Source organism: Anopheles aquasalis, chromosome 2, assembly GCF_943734665.1.
Source record: "Anopheles aquasalis chromosome 2, idAnoAquaMG_Q_19, whole genome shotgun sequence".
Classification (NCBI taxonomy): Eukaryota; Metazoa; Arthropoda; class Insecta; order Diptera; family Culicidae; genus Anopheles; species Anopheles aquasalis.
In genome coordinates, this window is record NC_064877.1 from 59,375,807 (window position 1) to 59,397,447 (window position 21,641).

General features: G+C 44.9%; 3 protein-coding genes across 5 annotated transcripts in view; all 3 read left to right on the forward strand.

Annotated features, from left to right (window-relative positions):
* Positions 1-3,753, forward strand: LOC126581377 (uncharacterized). The gene is made up of 12 exons (XM_050244978.1): positions 1-71; positions 138-227; positions 298-496; positions 562-729; positions 825-922; positions 981-1,096; positions 1,157-1,343; positions 1,418-1,661; positions 1,736-2,007; positions 2,075-2,721; positions 2,809-3,142; positions 3,210-3,753. Exons 1-12 carry the CDS (start codon positions 17-19, stop codon positions 3,494-3,496), a joined length of 2,697 nt encoding a protein of 898 aa, XP_050100935.1. The 5' UTR covers positions 1-16; the 3' UTR covers positions 3,497-3,753.
* Positions 3,754-4,321: 568 nt separating this feature from the next.
* Positions 4,322-7,677, forward strand: LOC126576137 (uncharacterized). Its single transcript, XM_050237284.1, has 11 exons — positions 4,322-4,349; positions 4,417-4,618; positions 4,691-4,858; positions 4,932-5,026; positions 5,101-5,255; positions 5,329-5,512; positions 5,574-5,820; positions 5,887-6,152; positions 6,224-6,909; positions 6,986-7,316; positions 7,397-7,677. Exons 1-11 carry the CDS (start codon positions 4,322-4,324, stop codon positions 7,675-7,677), a joined length of 2,643 nt encoding a protein of 880 aa, XP_050093241.1.
* Positions 7,556-21,641, forward strand: part of LOC126571963 (zwei Ig domain protein zig-8-like) — a 43,321-nt gene continuing 29,235 nt past the window's right edge. Inside the window, exons 1-2 of one of the 3 annotated variants that reach the window (XM_050230896.1) lie at positions 7,556-7,680; positions 13,113-13,736. The gene's annotated coding sequence lies outside the window, so the exon portion shown is untranslated. Of the gene's footprint in view, positions 7,681-12,257; positions 12,468-13,099; positions 13,737-21,641 lie in introns of those variants that run through there. The other 2 variants (XM_050230894.1, XM_050230895.1) reach the window with 2 other exon arrangements.

Genomic DNA, 21,641 nt, shown 5'->3' on the forward strand with positions numbered 1-21,641 from the left:
ACTCCGTAGGAGTAAGATGCGTTCCAGCGTGCTTGTTCTAGTGATAGTAGTCGTACTATTTCACGCTCCTAGTAAGTAGATTCATCTGACGCTGGCAATCGTGCGATCAGTTGTATAAAACGATTATTTCGCCATAGCTCATGGCGATCGAAGCTTAACGGCGGCCTTGGCACGCATGCAAACCATTAACGGGGCTATGATGCCAAACATTCGTGAATCGCTTGATGGTAAGTGTTTTTGCGAACAGTGTGTGCATCGGGGAATTTGCAAATGCATTCGGATTTGTTCCTCAACTAGACTGTGCGATGCGTTACTACAAATACGATCAGTACGAACCTGTACGTAAACCCTTGGTACGACCGAGACAAACCGCACGACAGGTTCCTCATCTGGCTGCCATCGGATGGACTGGTGCGATAACGAAGTGGCGCTGTGCAGGAACACTCGTGTGGGAAAGCTTCATATTGACTTCCGCACGTTGTACGGTTGATGAGAAGTAAGATGTGCAGGCAAGGGGGTTTGTTTTGATGCAACCATCAAGCTTCCTTAAAATGCTTCCAGTAATGTGGCTCCCGATGTGGCGCGAGTGGGAGATGTGGATCTCGGCAGTGAGGAAGACAATCAGTACGTCCAGGAGTTGAAGATCGCAGAGGTTATTCGCCATCCGGAGTTTAAAGATGGAGAACGCGATCACGATATTGCGCTGCTACGCCTCGAGACGAATGTGACGTGAGTATGAGAGTGTTGGCCGGAGCACGCCTAGAGTCTAAACGGGAAGTACATGAAAGAGAAACTTGTTCTGGTGGTGTATAATATGTGCTCAGATTGGACTCGACTGTTGTTCCGGCTTGCCTGTGGAATCAAGATGCGGTACACTACCGAGCGATGCATGTTACGGGCTGGCAAACTACCGATCGATCAGGTTTGACTTCAACTGCCTACAGCATCCCTTGCATACACTTAATGATGACTTATTTCAGGGGGATTGCCCAAGCTGTGGAAGGTAGATGTTCGGCCAGCCACTGGGGAATGCAATGGAGCTAACAGTTCCCTACACTTTGCGTGTGTTGAAGGCAGCGAGCCACTAACTTGCTCAGTAAGTAAGCATTTACATCGGGCAAAGGGCAATGAGCAGAACTTAACATTCATTCCGTAGAGCCTCGATGGAAAACTGCTGCAGGTTGATCTGCATCACAACGCAAAGATGACTCCATTCATAGTCGGCATAAGCTCCTCACCGAATGGTTCTTGCGTTCCAAACGGGCCAGCATCTTACACGAAGATTTCATCGTACGTAGCCTGGATTCAGAAAACCATTGAGTCTCGCGGAGAATCGGCTTGGGGTGAGTTTTATCTGCAACACAGCACCTCAGTGCTGAATTGATTTTGTTGTACGGACTTTACTTCCCTTCGGCAGGTTGGAAGTTTAAACCAGCAGAATGTGCCCTGCGCTATGTGCACCTTCGTCAGTATGAACCCAACGTCGTCATTGCCCGGACGGAAACACAAGAAACGGTAGATCCTTCTCGGGCGACGATGCAGATACTGTACTCGGAGGCGGTCGTCGAGATTCGCTTTTTCAGCTTTATTAGCGTCTGCTTCGGCGTCATCATCGATGAGCAGCATGTGCTGACGTTAGCTCAGTGTACCACTCAGTATGGGTAAGCAACTCGCCTTTTGCATCGTAAAATAACGATGATATTATCGACCGGCACTGTTTCACAATATTATGCAGACGACGCGCTAAAGCAGTGCGAAGCGATCTATTAGGGTATACGGAAAAGCCCGTTGTAGACCATTTCAACCATCCCGGTTATATAGAGGGAGAGCATCGCAATAATATTGGCATCTTGAAGATGCGCGATCGATTCGATTTTCGTGACACACTCGTCCCATACTGTATTGGCCATGAAGCGGAACTGCCCCTGAGTGAAGTGAAGGTCGCTGGCCAAGGTCGCTGGGATTTGAATTTCTTCAGCGAGCACAACAAATCGGTAAATGTGTTCCGTAAGTAATGCCGTAATGAAAATGCGAATGGGTGCGAACACGATCTAACGATACCGTTCCTCTGCAGAACCCATGATGGCTCATCTGTTACCCCGTGCAGAGATACTATCGCCAGGCAACTGTTCCTACCGGGACGACATTAAGGTTGGACTTCCGGGGGGGCTTTTCGAGGAACATCTGTGCTATGGTAATGAGCAGTACATAGTGCCAGAAACGTGTAGTCAAGACTTTGGTCGACCGATCGGTGGGTTCGTTGAGCGGTTTGATAAGACCTTCCGCTACGCGTATGCGTTGACATCGTTCGGACAGGACTGTGGTTTCGGTTCACCGGCTGTTGGTGTACGGTTGGCGCACCATGCTCACTGGATCAAATCGATTATGCTGCCAGACTATCGGAAGGATAGTGGATCGGTTTTCTTTATCAATTCGGATTTGCTGGAAGGAGATACGTGTCGGCATGTTGATGGTGCCGGTGGCACCTGTGTAGACGCTAGCCGGTGTCCTGCCATTCGGTACGGTTTCTCTGTTAACCGTCAGGTGGTGTTTTGTACTGGAGCATCGATCGTCTGCTGTCCTTATGAAAATATCGTGAACGAAACGTCAGCAGCGGGAAGAGAGCTGGACGATTGCGCTGGCATGTATCGTGAGGAACGTGACCGAACAGCGGCAATGATGTACAGTAATGGACCCGTCCAGGATGACAATCCACATATGGTAAGAAGTAGATATTCAGTTGGACATTTTCCGAAACAGCCTCTTGCTAACTTACGCGAATGATTTGTCCATACTCTTCTCACTCAGGTACAATTAGGTACAGAAAATTCGGATGGACAGATGCGCTGGAACTGTCGCGGTACAATCATCAGCCGAACGGTTGTTGTAACCGGGTGCCAATGTTTGTTGAGCCAAGGCAGTAAACCAATGGCTGTTCGGTTAGGAATGTCCGAGACGGCATCATCCGTGGAGGTGAAGGAAGTCATCTATCATCCCGACTACACTAATACCACCAAGCAGTTTGATGTGGCTTTGGTTCGGTTAAAGAGCCCAATTGATACAGCAGCATCGGGCAAGTTTCCGGCATGCCTCTGGACTAATCAAACGCACACACCGTTCAAGATGATTCAGACTGTGATCAGTAAGTGGCGTTGGTGTAGTATTTCGATCGAATTGGTAACATTGAGTGCTATTGGTTATCATTGCAGACGAAACGGTCGATGAGTACACTGATGTGACGGCAAAGTACAATTCGGATTGTGCCTGGTCGGCTGGAAACGCCATCAGCCAGAGCCAATTGTGCGTAGCGATGGGGCAGGAAAACAACATCGTTTCCAGTGGGGATCCACTGTTTTGGTCGAACGGCGGACAAGATAATGATCAGCGTGTTGAGTATCTGGTGGGAATGACAAGCTATTCGGCGGCGAAAGATAAATCGATCCATGTGCACAGCCGTATGTCCTGGTTCGCCAGCTGGATCAAGAATATCATATAGATTGTAGACATAAGGTTATCAATTTCTTGAGATACGCATGTTCTTAGAATGATCCGATTTTACCATTTTCAATTAAAAAAAAAATTGCTTGACATAAACGGAGGAAAAAAGGAGCATCAATGTGTAGCTATTCCATGAAGAATAGAATGCCATGATAGAAAGGGGCTAATCTCTGACTATACCTCTGGGGCGATAATATTTTTTTACAACCTAAAGGAAACACCGAATAATCAATAAATAAATGCACGAAGATCAGATTTGACCGACTAACAGGCTCTAGTTGGAATAGTTAGTCGTCGTTCGTCTTTCTCTGATCTTTCCATCGTTTTGTACATCCGCATCTCAACGTATTGGACCATAGCAGAACTGTAGGCATGCGTAAAAATAACTGCTCTCTTGTTGCTTAAAATAGACAAACCAGTTATATGTTGACTCATAAACACTCCGAAAGCCAACACGAGAAACGTAAATATCGATTGTCTGGAGAATTTGAAGGCCAAGGTGTCAATGGATGTCGTCTCTGCATTTGTTGAACACTTGTTCTGCGACGGAAACCGGTTATGTGGTTTTGGGGCAACCGAAGTCGCTGACCGGCAGGTTTAAAGGTAGATTGACATAGTGTTTAGCGTTTCAGTTGGTCCTTAGCCGCGTTGAGATGCGTCCACTGGTAGCTACCGTGAGTGTGTTGTTGCTGGCCAACCAAGGTACGGTGGTGTTTTTTGGTTTGGTTCCTAGCCACGAGTCAATGGTTTTGTTTTGCTTCAAGTTTGGTCCGATCTTCCGGCATCCCGAACACAGCTGAAGGAGCGTCTTCAAGATGCGCTCATGCCAAATGAACGAGAATCGTTGGACGGTAAGATGCTGCTAGTGCTTTTTATTTCCAATTCCTTTCGATGACCGCTGTACTCTTTGTCTATCAGATTGCCACTTTCGATACTATCACTTGGGTGGAGGAAATGCAGTGGCTCCTGCCTTCGGTAGCCCCGCGTTTCTGCGGGAGTTCGCGCATATAGCGGCCATTGGATGGTCGCAGAAGGATGGGCACGTTCGGTGGAGTTGTGGTGGATCGTTGATTTGGGAAAATTTCGTGCTAACGGCCGCTCACTGCGCCGCAGATGAAGAGTAAGAAATAAGGCGATAAGGAAGCTGGAATAACCTGTTCGTGACGGTTATAGCGTTAGTCATCATTTCCAGCAACATAGCGCCCGATGTGGTGCGCCTCGGTGATATCGATCTGTACAACGATACGGATGATGCGTTCGCCCAGCAGTACAGGGTAGTGGAGATCATTCGCCATCCCGACCATCGGTTCATAGCCAAGTACCATGATGTGGCGTTGTTGAAACTTGACCAGCATGTGACGTAAGTTGGGACCGAGGTTCAGTGTGGCGGATAGCCATTTAGCAATTACTTTTCTGCTTCTGTTCTAATCCAGATTGAACGAGACCGTTGCACCGGCATGCTTGTGGAACGAGGAGGAAATTAGATTCCCCGTGCTACAGGCTGCCGGCTGGGGAGCTACTGGTTTCGGTAAGGACTCAACCATTCTCATTGCGGATCCTAGTGATATTGTTCTAAATATTGTTTTTTTTTTCGCTGAGCAGGACAAGCGCAAACTCCGAGCTTATTGAAGGTATCACTCCGGCCCGTTGCGAAGGAGCAGTGCAATCGGCAGTATCAAGCGGGTGATCGTGGCTTGAAGGATGGTCTCAAAGCGGATCAAATGTGCGCTGGTGATATTAGAATGGATACGTGTCCCGTAAGCAAACTGAGTGGATCACGCGGTTCTGATGCACATCTCTTCTATCAGACATTCTTTGCCGTTTATGCAGGGTGATTCCGGTGGTCCGCTAGAGGTGAAGCTACTACACAACAGCAAAATGACCCCCTTTATTGTGGCCATAACCTCGTTTGGTACCGCGTGTGGTCAATCATTGCCCGGAGTGTACACAAAGGTCGCGAGCTACATACCGTGGATACGATCCGTGTTGGAGGCACACGGCGAGGAAGCCCCCGGTATTGTGGAATAAGCGAATCCGAATCCGAATAGATTACCAACATCTTTTTGCATTTTCAGAGTGGAAGTTCCGACCGTACGCCTGTGCACTACGCTATTTGACGTTGCGCGAGTACGAACCAGATGTGGTCGCGAGTAAAACCGACTTGTCAGAGTCGGTGGATCTAGAGAACGTGCATCTGCAGCTCGCCGAACCTACGTCAACCGTAGTTCTTGGTTGGGACACAGAGAGTGCCGACAATTGCCAAGGTGTGCTGATTGATGAAAGTACCGTTGTAACTTTGGCACAATGTACTTCGTTCAAAGGGTACGGACGCGCGCGCACTGGGCAATCGGTTTAAGCGAGCTTAATCCAACACACCTTCACTCACAGGTATCCTCCGACGTACGTGATTGTGCCTGCTAACGGAGACGTTCAATACGATATATCGAGCATTTCTAACCATCCGGAATATCGGAACGGATCGTTGTACAACAATATTGCCATCGTTAAGTTGGACGAACCGTTGAACTTCCACCAGTACCTGTTACCGGCCTGTTTGTGGCCACACTCTGCGCTTCCGGATGATCGATTCGAGTTCCTAGGTCGGGGCCGACGGGATCTCAATGAGCTTTACTTATATCAAACACCGACGATAAGTAAGATGTGACGCGCTAACGGCCTCGAAGAAGGCCGCTCTACAGGTATTCTTTCCACGCTCTACTTACAGACGGTGTGTCAAAGAGTTTGATTTCTCGTGCGGATCTACACCAAGGAGACAACTGTACACTTTCCTCTTTGTATGCGGCTCGTTTAACGACGGGATTGAGCGAGGAGCATCTGTGCTTTGGAAACGAACTCTTTCTGGTGCCGGAAACCTGTGAGCTGATGTACGGTGGTGCGGTACAGCGGAATGTGTTTCGCCTGCAGAAGTACTTCAAGCATCTGTTTGGTCTTAACCTGCTAGGCCGAGACTGTGGGTATGGACAGTCGGCCATTGCGGTACGGATAGCCAGCCACATGGAGTGGTTGAGCAAGATGCTGCTCACCAATCGACCACACGAAGCGGCGAGCGCAGTTCGGTTCTACAACAGTGACTTGGCACCTGGGGATCAATGTCAACTGCCATTTGGTGCCGGCTCTGGCCAATGTACTGAGGTGGAGCACTGCCCAAAGGTCAGCTATGATGTGCAACTAGAGCGACAAGTTTCGTTTTGTGCTAATGCGTCGATCGTTTGCTGTCCGTTGCATCATATACGGAATATTACCCACAAGCTGTCACCTAGTGCTGCCCAGAAGGAGCTCGACGATTGTGCATCGCGATACAAGTCAGTTCATCGTAAGACTTATCTTTTCTATGAAATTCGCGATGACATGGACATGGACGAGACTGGGCGAGACCAGTTCCCTCACGTGGTAAGCATGCTGCCGGTGCTTCGGCATTCACGACAGTACTTAAATTGCTACACCGTTTGCTACCATCGTGTCGCAGGTGATTGTGATATGGCGGACAGTTGATGGAACTCTCTACGAGTGTGTCGGTACGCTGATCACACAAAGTGCTGTCCTGTCGACGGCCGAATGTCTCTCACTGATCGGCACCAATCGGGCGGTGGTGCTGCTGGGATTCAACAGTACCTCAACCACGATTCCGGTGCAAGAGGTCATCATACACCCACAGTACGAAGCGTCTAACCGGCGCAACGATATCGGATTGGTGAAGCTGGAGGGTAAGGTAGAGCCAGCTACGGGCAAAGTACCGGCATGCCTATGGCAGAATCAAACTCATACACCTTTCCGGCTAAAGCAGTTCATGCAAGCGGGTAAGTGTTGAAGACGTTTATTGTCCTGTTGGCTGTCTAAATGTCTTCGGTTTATTTCCTACAATGTGTTCCTACAATAGAGATGCAGTGGCTGAACAGCTATCCAATGTACAACAAGGATTGCGAGAGCTACAAGCACTACGCTAGCCAAAGCATTGAGCCGACGCAGCTCTGCCTCAACCTGGAAAGCGCTAACAATCCCATCGTACCGGGCGAACCCGCGTTTTGGCAGAATGAGCTGGATGATGCGGCCGGATATGTGGTGCAGTACTTGGTGGGATTCGTCAGCTACACGTTTCCGATGGTGACGGTGCACACACGGATCGAGTCATACGTCGACTGGATCAGGAGTGTGCTCTAAACGGTACTGCTCACAGGAAGTAACTTTATTTTTCTAACAAATTTCGCGATGGAATTCGCGACCTTCGATTCGGAAAATGAGATCCTTTTTGCGATTGATAATAATACTCCACGGTAGCCCATGAACTTCATGTTTTTGTAGCTTTTGTTTCGTACAAACGTTGTTTCACTGCTTAACGATATTTTGTTACAGAGTTTCTCGGACAGATGTGTAGCCGGAAGGGGCGGATTTCCTTCCGTATCACGTTTCCGGAGAAACATCGCTTTTGCTCTGCGTCAGCTGCTGACTTGTGTTGAACGCCTCGTTGAACGGAGGCATGTTAATTCCGCAAAAGATACAGAAAACGTTGTCCTACTGTTTGTTTAACAATGGTAAATTTTTGGGCTGTATTTCTATTGTTGTGCATCTTACATTCAGTGTATTGAGTTCTTACTCTCCGTTACATTTGTTTATGGGAGCAAAACTTGCAGCAGCTTCCGGCATTTCACTTCTGATCTTGGTACAGATGTCGACAAGAATGCTCATGGTCATCATATTCAATAAGGATTTCGTAATTCCGGTGTAACCAAGCAAATGTCCGAGCGAAAGGAGACTTGATGCATAGTCAGCATGAAGCATGAATTCATATCAGTACTGATCAAAACAGAACGGATGACAATTCGCTATCTTCGAGAATAAACCAGAAAGGGGGAAGCAGAAGTTAAACTTCGTTGATTCTTCTCGTTTATTACGGTTTCCACGCGTAGTATCTGTCCATCCCTCTTGGTACTGCCCTCGGTTCGGTTGTTTTATGAGTAAGGAATTGATTTCTGGACCTTTTGTTCATTGCTGTGCATTCTGGTTCGGCTGCCTGCCTCGCGTAGTGTCTGTGCCACGATAAATGGCACTACTCCGGGGGGAAGACAATACAATTGCGGGCCAAATGATATCGTTGCGGTGACGAACGTGGGCATAGCAGATTTAATTAAAAGCAATCAAATAGAATCCAACATTAAATCGTGGATACAATTAATCGGATAATCTGGGCTTTTTATGTAAGAAACCGCAACGTTTCGATGCTCCTCGCGCTGTTCACGTTTTGCCATTACAGAGGATTTGTTTGATTGCAGTTTGCGCTTGACCATTCGGCGATTGCGGCCGGCTGAAAGGATTCACTTGAATGTGCGAAGCGCCAATATTCAAAGGCTATGGCGTGGGTTGCTAATGGTTGTTCTGATAACCATCATAGCGCACGTTATCAGTATTTTGCTCCTTAGCCGCCGGTTGTTTGTTCAATTTGTCGACATTATGCTTAGCTTCTCTTATTGAGATACTGTTCATGTGCCACGTGTGTTTACGTTTTCATGTACTGTTGCACCCTAATTCGATGCTTCAGTCTACCCTAATTCGATACGATTAATAATAATTCGACATCATTTACGCATCAGAGATTTTGGTTTCACTCTGGGGACGATCGCGTCGCTATGAGATGAGATGCCGGCTCCAAGAAAGCAAACAACCAACGCTTCCACTGATTTTGGGTACCTTGTATCCACTGGCAGCGTGCTGTGTTTGTGGTATGGTAATGTGTGTGCGAACGGAAATTAATGTCGGCATGTTGGAAGATGTCACGAGGGCGGTTCCGGTGAGATGCTTTGTTGGTTGCCAACGGCGTGAAGCCACCATATTGCCAGCTATTTCGGATAGTGACAGACATGATACATCAGAGCCGACGATCGTGGGCTGGCGCTTGGCACCGGAAGCAAATGAGATAAAACAACAATCTCCCGCCAATTTGCTGCGACAGGACGCCAAGGCAACGTAATTGCTTCACGGCCACAACCAACGAGCATCCTTGAGTATCGTACTTGCGTGAACCGTTTTATTGGAGAAAGGAAGGAGCTTTCACCACTTGCAGCATATATTTCAGACAGAAGCATCTCCTTTCATATGCAACGCCTTCTATATGGCGAATGGGCGGAAATGGCGGTTTGTCGCGGCCAGCACTGCGGAACCTGTGGAATAAAGAAACTGACGCGAAGAAACCAACACGCGACTCTATGGCTTACAAAATACTGGCCTCGATGTATACTAAATTCTACTCCCACTTTCTAGATTTCACTAATTCTAACTCTCCCCACACTCCCACTTTCCGATTCTCCCAGTCAGCCGTTTCGGTGGAATTTCCACTATTTCCGGTGGATCCAACATTAGAACCCCAACATCCACCTATTGTGCGCTAGGTTCGGTAAGCCGTGTCGATTCATACCGATCGTAGAGATTTACGATCGTCCATCATTCGGTTATTAACTTGTCGCTGCATTCTGTTCTCGACGATACATTCATCATCTTAACAAATTCTTTCTTGGCCCAACTTTCCCTTTTGGTTATAGAAAGGGTTCTTGATGACTTCAGCTGAACCCGTGAGCGGTGGTAGCAACATGAACGTTTGACCGAACCTCTTCAATCAGAGTTCATCTGATATGCCTCTTATCTCACGTCGATGGTTTTGACGTTCTCTGGATGTATTGTGATGGCCACCCGTGGACACGTTCTGTTACGAGAAGGATTTATAACCCCGCTTATGTTTCTTAGGCTGTCTGATTAATTGATCGAGCGATCAGCGGTCGAGTTGGATGTAAGAATCTACTCCGATCCACTGGTTCTAATAATTGGTCCGCTTTCTCTCGGTGGTTCTATTTGTAATGATTCTAAAGAATGCATATTTGAGATTAGCATTTAATTGCCATCGAGTATCGTACGTAGCTGGGTCGTCATAAACTTGGGATGCATATTTTGAAGATCTTACTGAGGCGACCGAACATGTGCTGAGCTGGGGTGACGGACGGTGAGGTCGCTTCACATAACCAGAGGTCCCAGTGGCTTCACTTGACAGTGCTTTGAAAACCACTTCTGTTTCTTAAGGTCTTTTTCTCTTGTCTGATGAGCCACCTCTGCTACTAAACTTTTCGCATAAATCTCATTCGCAGCGAAACGAGGTTAACCAAACATTTGTTGGACGAGGTATGCGTTCGTTTATAATCCTTTCGCCTCGTTTCCATGAGCTATTCATGAGGTTGTCTTTTATGTGTTTTGTTGTCGGGGGGCAACAGCGTGTCCAGCTTGAGTTGTATAGTTTCGGGCAAACCGAACAAATTTCGAAGGAGCGAAGTAAGGTTGAAGATAGCGTGGCCGCGATAGTGAGAGGGCTAAACGCTTAGTTGTAAAACTGTTTCTAACTGCTTGCCCTGTCCAGTTGAAGGTCTCTGTGACAACTAGAACCAAGCTCTCCCTCTCATATCACGATGTCATAAGGCACGGTGTACCGGAGTGCATGTTTTGCCATTTCACTCTGTGTCTATTTGGCAACCATTTGGCACAATCTTATTTCCTCGTAATACTCGTAACACATCGACCGTCGGTTTCGAAATGGAAGTTTTGCTCAAAGGACCACGTCCAGGAAATGCGTGCCATGGTTCCGCTCGAATGACATTGGTTCAACAATCGAGAGCGTTTATCAGGGTGTACAGTTTCCTAGGAAGGGCAGCCGTCCTTCGTGTTGTGCAATAATGGCGCCGCATGATGCGTGTGACACTATCAAATAATATTGTTGGTTTTCGCGACACTATCGCTAATGTAATGACGTTACTCGCGATGCGTGTGAAAGCACGAACCATGATGGCCGTTACTCTCCACGAGGTGAGGATAGCGCCAACACTATAAAAATAAATATGTTGTTGTGAAAACATAGCGAAAGTGTTCGATGGGCGTCCAGCTCTTGAGGCAGTTTAAGCTGCTGGATACATAGCTAACACCGACATGGGAGCGATAATTTAATGCAAATGCGATTTTCATGCCTTATTGGGTCCCGATTATAAACATAAACACCCACGTGGCTGTGACGACGGCCGATTTGTCAGTAATGGAAAACAGATAAGAGCTGCTGCTCACAAAGCATCGCATAGAATATCTACCGCAAGGCATACCTGGTGGCATCGAAGATATAGGAAAATTGTGTCACGTGCGTAGTGGATGGCGTTGCGTAGTCAATGAATTCGTCCAACGTTCCAAATCTTAGCTTGGGGCGGTCATTTCACTAGTTTTGGGTTCGCTGTGGACGAAAGCAGAAGGCGGCAGAATGAAAAGCAAATAGCTGATAGGCCTTTGGTTTTCTACAGCACTCAGTTTTGTTGTTGTTACTGGTGTGGCATAAGATTATCAGATCTGTGCATGCAATCTTGCTTCCCTCATGTAGAGAATAGAACAGGAGTAAAATTCATTCAAGACGGAGCTATCTTCAAACGTAAACAAATACTTCGTTCAAGCAATTCGGGATCTCTCCGAAGGACTGGGAGATGGAACTTCGTGCTGAGAGCACTCCTCCATTCACTCAGTGCATTCATAAATCGATAGTAGCCAGGGAGTATTATATTCAAAGGACGTGCGATGAGAGTGAGCTCTCGGGAGGTCCTTTTTTCACTCTCAATCAGCTGTAGCGTGGCGAGCGCGTGCTCCATTTCGTGAGTTTTCCGATTCATGCGAAGCGATGTCTGAGTGTCGACAAGACCGCCGTAGAGCTCAGTTCCCCGGTGACAGCCATTTGTGATGGTTCAGTGTTTGATGTGTTGTTGGAAGTGATTTTTTGATACAGTTTGCTTGTTACGCGACAACCAAAATCAAAACGAAATTCATGTTACGTCAGGAGCGGTGCGGTGAGGTGGACTGTGAGCATCAGATTTTGAGAAAGGCTCCCCTGTTAGTCTGGTTGGGAATTTGTGCCAATTACTTCATCGTTGATCGTAGGTAAAAAGGTAGTTCCGCTTTTCAGTCGTCCTTTCGTACCACAACCAACCGTTTCATCCGCTGAGCAAGTGATTCAAAATCATTTAGCATTCAGAGTGCGTGATTACGATTAATGTGAGGAGAGAGTGCTGCTTCGTGTTGGTGTGAAGTGATTATAATGTTTTGGAAATGGAAACCGTTGGTTGTCGTTAGCAATCCTTGGCATCGTTTAGCAAGGTATTCGTGCATGTTATGGCCACGCATTCGGGTGAGGTGGTATCAATAAACAAGTGGGTTTTTGCGTCTGATCTGCAGTGAAACCAATCAGAAATTCATAGTACCGCAACGTGACCGCAACTGTGAAGGAATAAGGATACAAACGGCCGGATTGTCGCCATGTGAATGTTATTAAACCGGAGCCGCAGCAGCAATTTTATCGCTTCGGACCATTAGAATGTCTCTTCGAATGTCTAAATGTTCAGCTGCATTCTGGTGATAGTGCAAAGTGGATATGTGTCAGGAAGAGAAAGGGTGTTAAAGTGAGGAAACGGAAATGCGGAGCATCGTTGCTCACTTCTCATGCTTGCATGGTTGACGTGTTTGTGCCTGCAGCACTTGTGGAACTCTCGTTTCACTTTTATTTCTTTCTCTCATTTTATAGTATTATCTTGCAGTTGGTGGAGTGATTCGTGTGTGCGACACTGTGGGAACATGTGCAAGTGAGTGACACCACATCCTCCATTCAGCCCTGTGGGAAACAGATATGATATCCCCAAGTGATGTGACGCTTATGGTGCCAACGTTAATCCAATTGAATCCAATTTAATCTGCCGTTACTACCAGTTGGAAGTGGCAAAGTGAAGGAAGAAATGGAAAAATAAAAATAAAGGCAATATGAATTCAAAAGTGAATTTAAAAAAAAAAAGGTTTGATGTGTTGGAAAACCTCTGGTAGCGGGTACCGTGTATGAGTGGGTGTTGTGTGGGTGTTATGTCGAGAGAAGTGTCTGGCACTTCCAGAAGGCGTCGGGTCGGTGGCAGTGCTGCTACCTTCCTTAATCTGCGACATGAATGAGTGCTTCTCGCTGGGAATCGTTCATGTTTCGGTGGTATACCAGAACGTCTGTTACGGTAATTGACAATCTGCGTTGCGGTCAGTGGACCGGAACCACTTGCGACCTACGACCTGAGGCAGAACGACACGCACATTTCCATCCGAGTGACGTGGTGGAAGTATTCAAAGGATCGACAGGGCGCACAAGAAAGATTATAATAACCTATAAGAAAGGATAACATCAGGTAGGTAAAAACAATTAGTCTTGTTTCTAGGATGAATTCACTCATGATCATTTTAATATGGAGTATTTCACATAAATCAAATATTAACAAACGTTTTATTACTTTTCTTACAACAATACTACAGAAAATAAGATGTTGCGATTTGTTTATTATTATACGTGTATTGCTCAATACATTAAAATTTATTTACATTATTACAATGTTTTTCAAAATATATGATTCACTGTTTTATTATGACGAAGAAGAATGTGGACTAGAGCCGAAATAGTGCATCGTGATAAATATTTCTTTGGGGCTTTTATTCGTCTATAGGTACTGGTGGAGATGGTAAACTAGTCTACACGAAAACTAACAGCAGAACTCATGAAAATAGTTTCTCACCATCATTAATAACTAAGAAAAAAACTAGAAATTACACTTCAACGCAGTTTTGAAATGTTTAATTGGTGTAAACAGTTCAAATTAACTCAGTAATTGAAATGTAATGCAGTGATGAAGGAATAAAAACAGGGGTTGATAGCTTCGGTGAGCTGCACCAAATGCATTCTACATTTCACAGAAAGTGTCTCCGTGCATGGGAGATTTGAATACTTATCTGCTATCCAAATAGCCACTATATCTGCCTTAATTACCCTCGCACTAACGGGAATTGTACTTGTTCTATGTAACGCTGCCGCCAACTATACACCGTGGCACTAGTCGAACCACGCGGTGGATGAGGAATGCTGGGATGTAGTTCCGTGTTTTTAATTGGTCGCATGAATAATTTATAAAACCATAGCTGAGGCAGCGGAGTGAGGGTGGAGAACTTGCTTAATGACTGCTTCGTACATGAACCACGCTTTTGAGATGACGCTTGAATTCAAATTTCGCTTTTAGTCCTTGGGTGATTATTTTTCATCGTTTTCGGCTCCCTTTTTTGGAGTAATCCGGAAGGAAAGTGCTGAAGGTATGAAATTTCCGTAGTGAATTTTACGGATCACATATTTAGCGCGTGGCCGCAGCAAAGATGGTGTGAAGCGCACTGGAGTGAGTGAGAATAACGAAACAGTTAACCACGAACGAAAAAATCATAAATATTTATTGGTAGTTTCGGTCCAGCGCTTAGGACGGAGCAGCAGCGTGTGTATGAGATAAATTTACTGGTCCGTACTGGATGAAGATATAAAATCTGGTTTACTGTTTCGCAGAGTCGCGAACACTCTAAGCAGAGTCTATTCTGTCGTTGCGGTACCGGATTATTTAAAATCGGTGCTGAATCATGTTTGAACGATAGCAACCAGCCAATAGCTAGCAAATCGGTTTCCAATATAATAATGATGAACTATTTTAAGCACTCTTATGCTCCAAGGGATACCGTTATCGTAAATTTAATGCATTCCATGCAATGTGATTTGATTTTTATAAACCACGGCAAAAGGTCTCATAATCGTAATGCCTGGTAATGTTAGACCAGCTAGAAATTCTGAGCAATCTCTGCTTGATGAACACTCGATGGTGTTTCACATTATGTAAGGTTGAGAGGATTGAATGTGCTTTGAGTTAATAATGCTCGCTTCATAGCTTGCCGCTGATGTTGAAACACAATTTTGCTTTTAAGTCTGAACGAATGAAAGAAGAAATGAACGAAAAGGCAACAGCTTTCATGTGAATAGGTGTGTTAGGGTAATTGTTTGGATTTTCAATCTTCAAAGGTAAAGTGGATCTGTGGAATTCAATTTCCCATGGAGCCTTACATAAAACATATTAAACACGGTGAGCAAAGATCGATATGAAACGAAATTGTCTTTTCGTTCTTCTTAATTTTGGTCTGCTGAACAATGGCGTTCGAATCAAATTGATGTGAGCATGATTAATGCGCAAAAGATACACCAGTAGCATCCATTATTGAAAGCGATCAGGAATCGCTATCATTTTATCTATCAGGTGCAAGGCGCCTCCATGGCTAAAGCCAACTTATTGCTACCACCCCAGTACCGTGTGTTGTCCATTCACCGGCATTGGCACTGGCAGCGATGAACATGTCAATCGCATACACCATCCGCAGTGCACCATGATCACAATACCATAATCATTCCCCCCAAAGGACGCCAGTGCCATCAATTTCTCGCACCGTTCGCGGAGTACTTTAGCTTTCGTATTGCAATTGGTCGTTGTGAGTTTTTCCAGCCACGTGTATCGTCGATTTTTATGATTACGAGCTGTGAAGGTGAGAGCGGAAAGCGCCGAAGGGTGTTCTTGAGTTTAACGAAGCGATCAGCAAACGATGTCTTCATTTTTCTGCCACCCTGCGCGAAGCGATGTAATGGAACGAGCTCAACAATTCACTTCACGGTTCACATCAAGCGTTGTTTGTAGTAGGAAAAGAAGCGAATGACGCATCCATCAAGCGTGAGTCCACTTTTCGGCCATTTGATGTTCGGTTCGGTTTATGTTCGAACATCAATAGAGACGTATTTCGTAGATTCTTTTTCATTTGTGTTGGACTGCTGGAAAAGAGAAATATTATTGTTTCTTTTGATGATGGTTCTAGCGGAATTGTGTTGGTAAGAAATGAAACTGACGATCAATGTTGTACTTTTGACGCGAGCGGAAGCTCGAGGTCTTTCTCCATTGTGTCACGGTAGCACGCGTTTGACGTCACATTGGACTGTTGAAGATGAAGAATTTCACCAACAGCAGAAACTGTAATAAAAGAGCAAAAGGAAAGGCAGGTGACCATGCTGAAGATGAAAAGCTTGACAGTAAACGGATTTTCTTTTCGGTGTTTCTGTCCCTGTGGTGTGTCCGTGTTGTGTGCTGGTGGCACTTGACAGCATGACCATTGTCGTGGTCGTTAATATTAAAAGCTTGTTTATAAATGGCGTTTCAAGCAAAGCATAACATTCCATATCCGGCTGAGCAACGGCTTGTGACGTAATTTATTCATTCGCTCGGATCTACTTGCTTGGAAGTTGCACTTCCCTGGAGCTTTTCGTTCTTATTTTGCAGGACATTCCAAATGGTGGTATATGGACCGAACTAAAAAACGGGAACAAAATACACCGCCAAGCCATGGTTTAGCGTGGAATTCATGTGGAAGTAAAGCATATCCATCTTGTACCATCATCAACTCTCTAGTCCTCGGTTTTGATATTTGCGTTCTATTTTGAAAATGAAAAGGAGTTTGTCTTGTTTCTCCTAAGCTCATTGCCAATCAATAATGGAAGGACGTTTCCCGTTGGACGATGAGAAGGTACGACAACCTGCCTCGTGATTCGTGTATCGAAGAATGTGGTTCACCTTTTCCTCGTGTCACCTTGACTCTCAGCAATCCATTCCTCTCGCGAAGCACGCTTTTATGTGCTATAGGAATGCGCTGTTTCAGGCATGTTGGCATGCGATTGTGGTGTACACAGAACATTGGCAACACATCGGCGAGCACAACTTGCGGTGCGCACAAAATGTTCGTCAAATGGTGCAGAAGCTGATTGTGGTTCCAGGTCAATCTAAGCATTTGAATTCTACTGCCATGGCTTCGTTGGAAGTCTGCATGATCATATAAATTTAACAATCTGGAGAGCCATAGTGTTCCGCGAGTTGCTGCATGATGTACATTATTGGTTGCTGGTTTTTCCTTTTATAAAACCTGGATTATAATTTACTGAATGCGTACTGATTACGACTATGAATTCGCTTTCATCGGATCTGTTATTGAGGCATGGCAAATTATGGGATGGCACGCATGCTGCAAGCCGAATGTTCCGCAGAATAATTAAGCAGTGGGAATATTTTCACCAGCCACCAGCCTCTACTTGACAATTACGGTTATTCGCCGTACAGTTCATGTGCTAACTTCGCTTCACTTGAGCTTGCTCGAGCTCTCTTCACGGAAGCTGTATAATTAAGAAGTCCGAATAGGTTGGATAAGGTTAATTCGGTTCTCTCTCTCAAAACAGGCTTATTAAAGTTCAAGCAAAGAAACCGTGCGGCCTCAGAATGGACAAATTATACATAAACATCATGCTTCATCGTGAAAGGGCTCTCAAACCGAGCCTATACCGTGGTCTATGGTAAACCGAGCGAGATAGGAGCGTGAAAAAGAAGCAACAGCTAAGGCAGGCATCAGCCATGGTCTATTACTCGTTCAGTCACGCAACAGCAGAACGGGTGAGATCGTTTCGCATAATCGGCTTTGCGGCGACTGAGTAGAAATAGTTGAAATGGAAGGGATGAGCGTGTTTTTTCTTCCCACTTCTTTCGCTTTTCTACTCGAAGCATGAAGGCTGCACTTTGGTTGCACTTGGTGGTACCCCTTGGTGGAAAAGACTCCATCATTGGTTGTTGAGAAAAGTGATTAAGGGAAATTAAATTTTGAGTGGGCAAATATGCCTAGCAGCTGCTATGAGCGGTGGCAACGGTTGCTGTTGTATTATCAAAGGATCCATTCTAGCAACAATTTCGCAATATACAGCACATAGATATGGCGGAGGAGTAAAGCATTACCAACGCTTGAGAAGCTTTGATATTATGATGTTCCCTTCGCGTGTACTGGTTCTTTGAAGAAAGATCAGAATTATTTGTTGTTGGCCATAGCACATCAATCTTGGATCTAAGGATGCGCTGCTCTGCTTGCTCAAAGTGATTGGTACAACGGACAGGCGCACATTTGCCGATATTTGTAATTTTATAGAACGCTCCGTAGTTTGTCAATGGTTTCCAAAGTAAACACAAACTTGACAACTTTGAAACGTTTCCTCTTTCATGTTGAAGTTCAAAAAATGATTCTACTTTTCTTTAAAAAAAACGCGGAATAAACTTTTCCACAGTTTATCCAGACATAAAAACCCTTTATTGAAAGGGTTGAAAGCTGAAGAAAGAAAAGCCGAGAAGCGAAAACGGCGCAAACCAAGAACAGTTAAACGGTCGTAATTGCGAGAACAAATTCAAAACCAAGGGTGAGCAGCCGCAGGATCTCAGTTTGCTTAGCACGGAAAGGCAAAAAAATGAAATAAGCCAGGATCGCAATTTCTTCCGAGTAAAAAGAAGAAAAGAAGTTGCTGCTTTTTTGTCCGCTGTTTTTACCTGAGCAAAATGAACAGTTGAGTAACGGTGGGTGGTATGTTCAGGCTATCCTGGACTTAGAGTAAAACTGTTAGGGTTGACTGAGGTAAAACTGATCAAGTGGTTTGCCAATTTACATGTAAAACTTCACTTAGAACTTATCGAATGATTGAAGCTGTTTCATAGTTTTTAATAGCGGTGACCATCATAGTATCAAATAATTATTGGAAGCTGATTTCTTTAGGCAATGTCTTCAACAGTACACATTTGTTCACTACATCTACCGTAATTAAACGGATCATTACATTCGAATGCATGGAGTAACCAACCATGGTCTACTGTCTAGACAATCGCTTCCACATCGTCCGTTTATCGTTTACATTTCCTTAATTCCTTCTTTCGGAAGAGAGATGACCAAACGGATGACCTCGCAAAAATCAACTAAAGTGCTCTGTTCGCGCTTGACCACCACTAGATTTGCGACCAAGCAATAAAATGCATCATAAATTTCTCTCATTCTTTAACATATTCCCCAGAATGAATCATAAAGCTCCAATGATCGCCGGAAGTCTTGTTTCGCGCCCAATGTAAACGAGAACCAGTGTTCTCCAGTTGTGGCGTAATGGTTGTGGTGTCTAGTCGATAGGAAAAAAGGAGCAAAGTCCATGAAAAAATACTGGAAACATGGTTTTTACTTTAGCGTAGTCGAAAATGTTTGTGTGGAATGCAAGCTGCAATGCCAGCATATTAAGCTGAAGTGTAACGTTCACTGACAAAGAGGCCATATTCAGCGCATAGTGAAAGAGTGTTAGAGAAGGAGAATGTCCTGGGCATTTGTTTTCCGTCTGCTCGCTAAACAACGGACCAAAGGTTCGCGAAACTTGAAATGGTAATCCATTTATCCTGGGCTCGTTTGCGAACGATAATGGTGTGCATTGAGGATTGGGATTTTTAAGAAATTTTGGAAAATCTTCAAACTGCGCTTTGAGTTTCAGACAATCAGGATTGGAGAGCAGGTCTAAGCACATCGTCTCGCCCAAAAAGCTTCTGTATGGCAGTGGAAATTCGAGATAAAGTGTTACTGAATATTTAATGGCATTTATGTATTAGTAATGTTGCGCGGATGTTTCCACCATTAGTCTCACTTGGGTGCATTTGCGTTAACTTTGAGACGAAATAGAATGCTGCAAGGGAATGAGCAAAACGTTCGTTTCATCTTACAAAGCGGTTCCGACAAGAGGTCTCACGATTCTCGAAGGACTGCAATTTGCTTTGCAGCAACTTTGCGATTCCTTCCGCTGCTTTTGGTGTGCAGTTATTGTTCCAGGGCAAAGACTTTTCGTTCTGGTGCTCCCAACTGTTTTGTTTGTTGGTCTCTGTGTGCTGGCTAATAGATGGCGAGACGTCTGTGGAAAGGAAAACTTTTCCATTGAACACTCGAGCAGTAGTCAAGGGCCAGAGTCTGGTCTGCTGTGGCTTGTGGTCGGATCCAGTTGGCGCCAGCTTCGGTTCTGGACCCATAGACTGCAGCGCCTCTGCTATTTTAGTGGCGAACCATTAGTGACAGCGAAAGCCGTTTTAATATTGGTGTGCAAAATACCATTGTTTTGTTCTCGATTCCACTTTACCATCACCGTCTGGAATGCGTTACGCCGAAACGATTTTAATGAAAATTGTTTAGCAGTTGGTGGTCGATGTCTTCGAGAGGCAGTTGGATGTAATATTATGCTGATGTTTTGGATCAGGATCGATTCGAAAATTGTTCCGTTAATTTTAGATTCCAGCGAAGTGTGCACGCTTCGTCCAGCGAAGTGTGCACGATCACTCTAGTTAAAGTGCGGTAAGAGTTAAGATTGATGCAGTTTTTGTCGGATCAATATTTTTATATTTATTTAAAACAGATTTTTTTTGTTGTTGTTGCTCACGATTCTAAAGAAAACTGAGCGATCACTCTAGCTAAAGTGCGGTAAGAGTTAAGATTGATGCAGTGTTTGTCGGATCAATATTTTCATATTTATTTAAAACGGATATTTATTTTTTGTTGTTGCTCACGATTCTAAAAGAAACTGAGCGATCTTGTGTTTCCAAGAAAAGAGGAAAGCGAAAAGGTTGTTTGAATTGGTTTGTGCCTGCGGTCTCAAATTAACCGCGGACCGCGCCAAATTATTTCGTGCGGCCCGCGTCAAGCGGTATGTTGAGTTTGGTCATGATGATGATGATCTGCAATGACAGTAATGCTCGAAAAGTTGAATGAAGAAACATTTTTCAACATATGAACATTTACAGCATAATTGAGATTGATTCCTGGGCTATTTAGTTGATTTATTTATTACAAAAGCCAGAAACTATGCATTTCTACCGGTTACCTGGCGCCTCCATCATAGGGTTTCGGCAACGGAGATACATTTTGTTATCTTTGCAAATGTACTAAATCCTCCATTGATAAGTTTGAGTGATAAATTTTAATTTCTTTAAGAAGCGCCAGCTCTTCTTTTACTGCTATGAAACTTTGAGCAACATCGAAGTTTATCATCATGTTCTGGCGAATATCACATTTTATGAGCATCATATCTCAGCCAGCAACGTGATCTTTTCCTAGAACATTGTTTCTCAAATCACAACAGCCCACTACCTCTTGCAATTTCCATTCTTGCGCATCTGTTCTCTTAACAAAATGCGTTTTTGATAGAGAATCTAACAGAATCTTACTTGACCGTCATCATCAAATTGATTTATCAACTCGCATCTGCCGCAACGAGCATATGGTACTAGAGTAGAGTAAACCTTTGCCCTTCTCCCGCGCATGAAGCAGAAACTCTTGCCAGAAGGTGTACTTATCATTTGTGCCACGTTCAATGCACA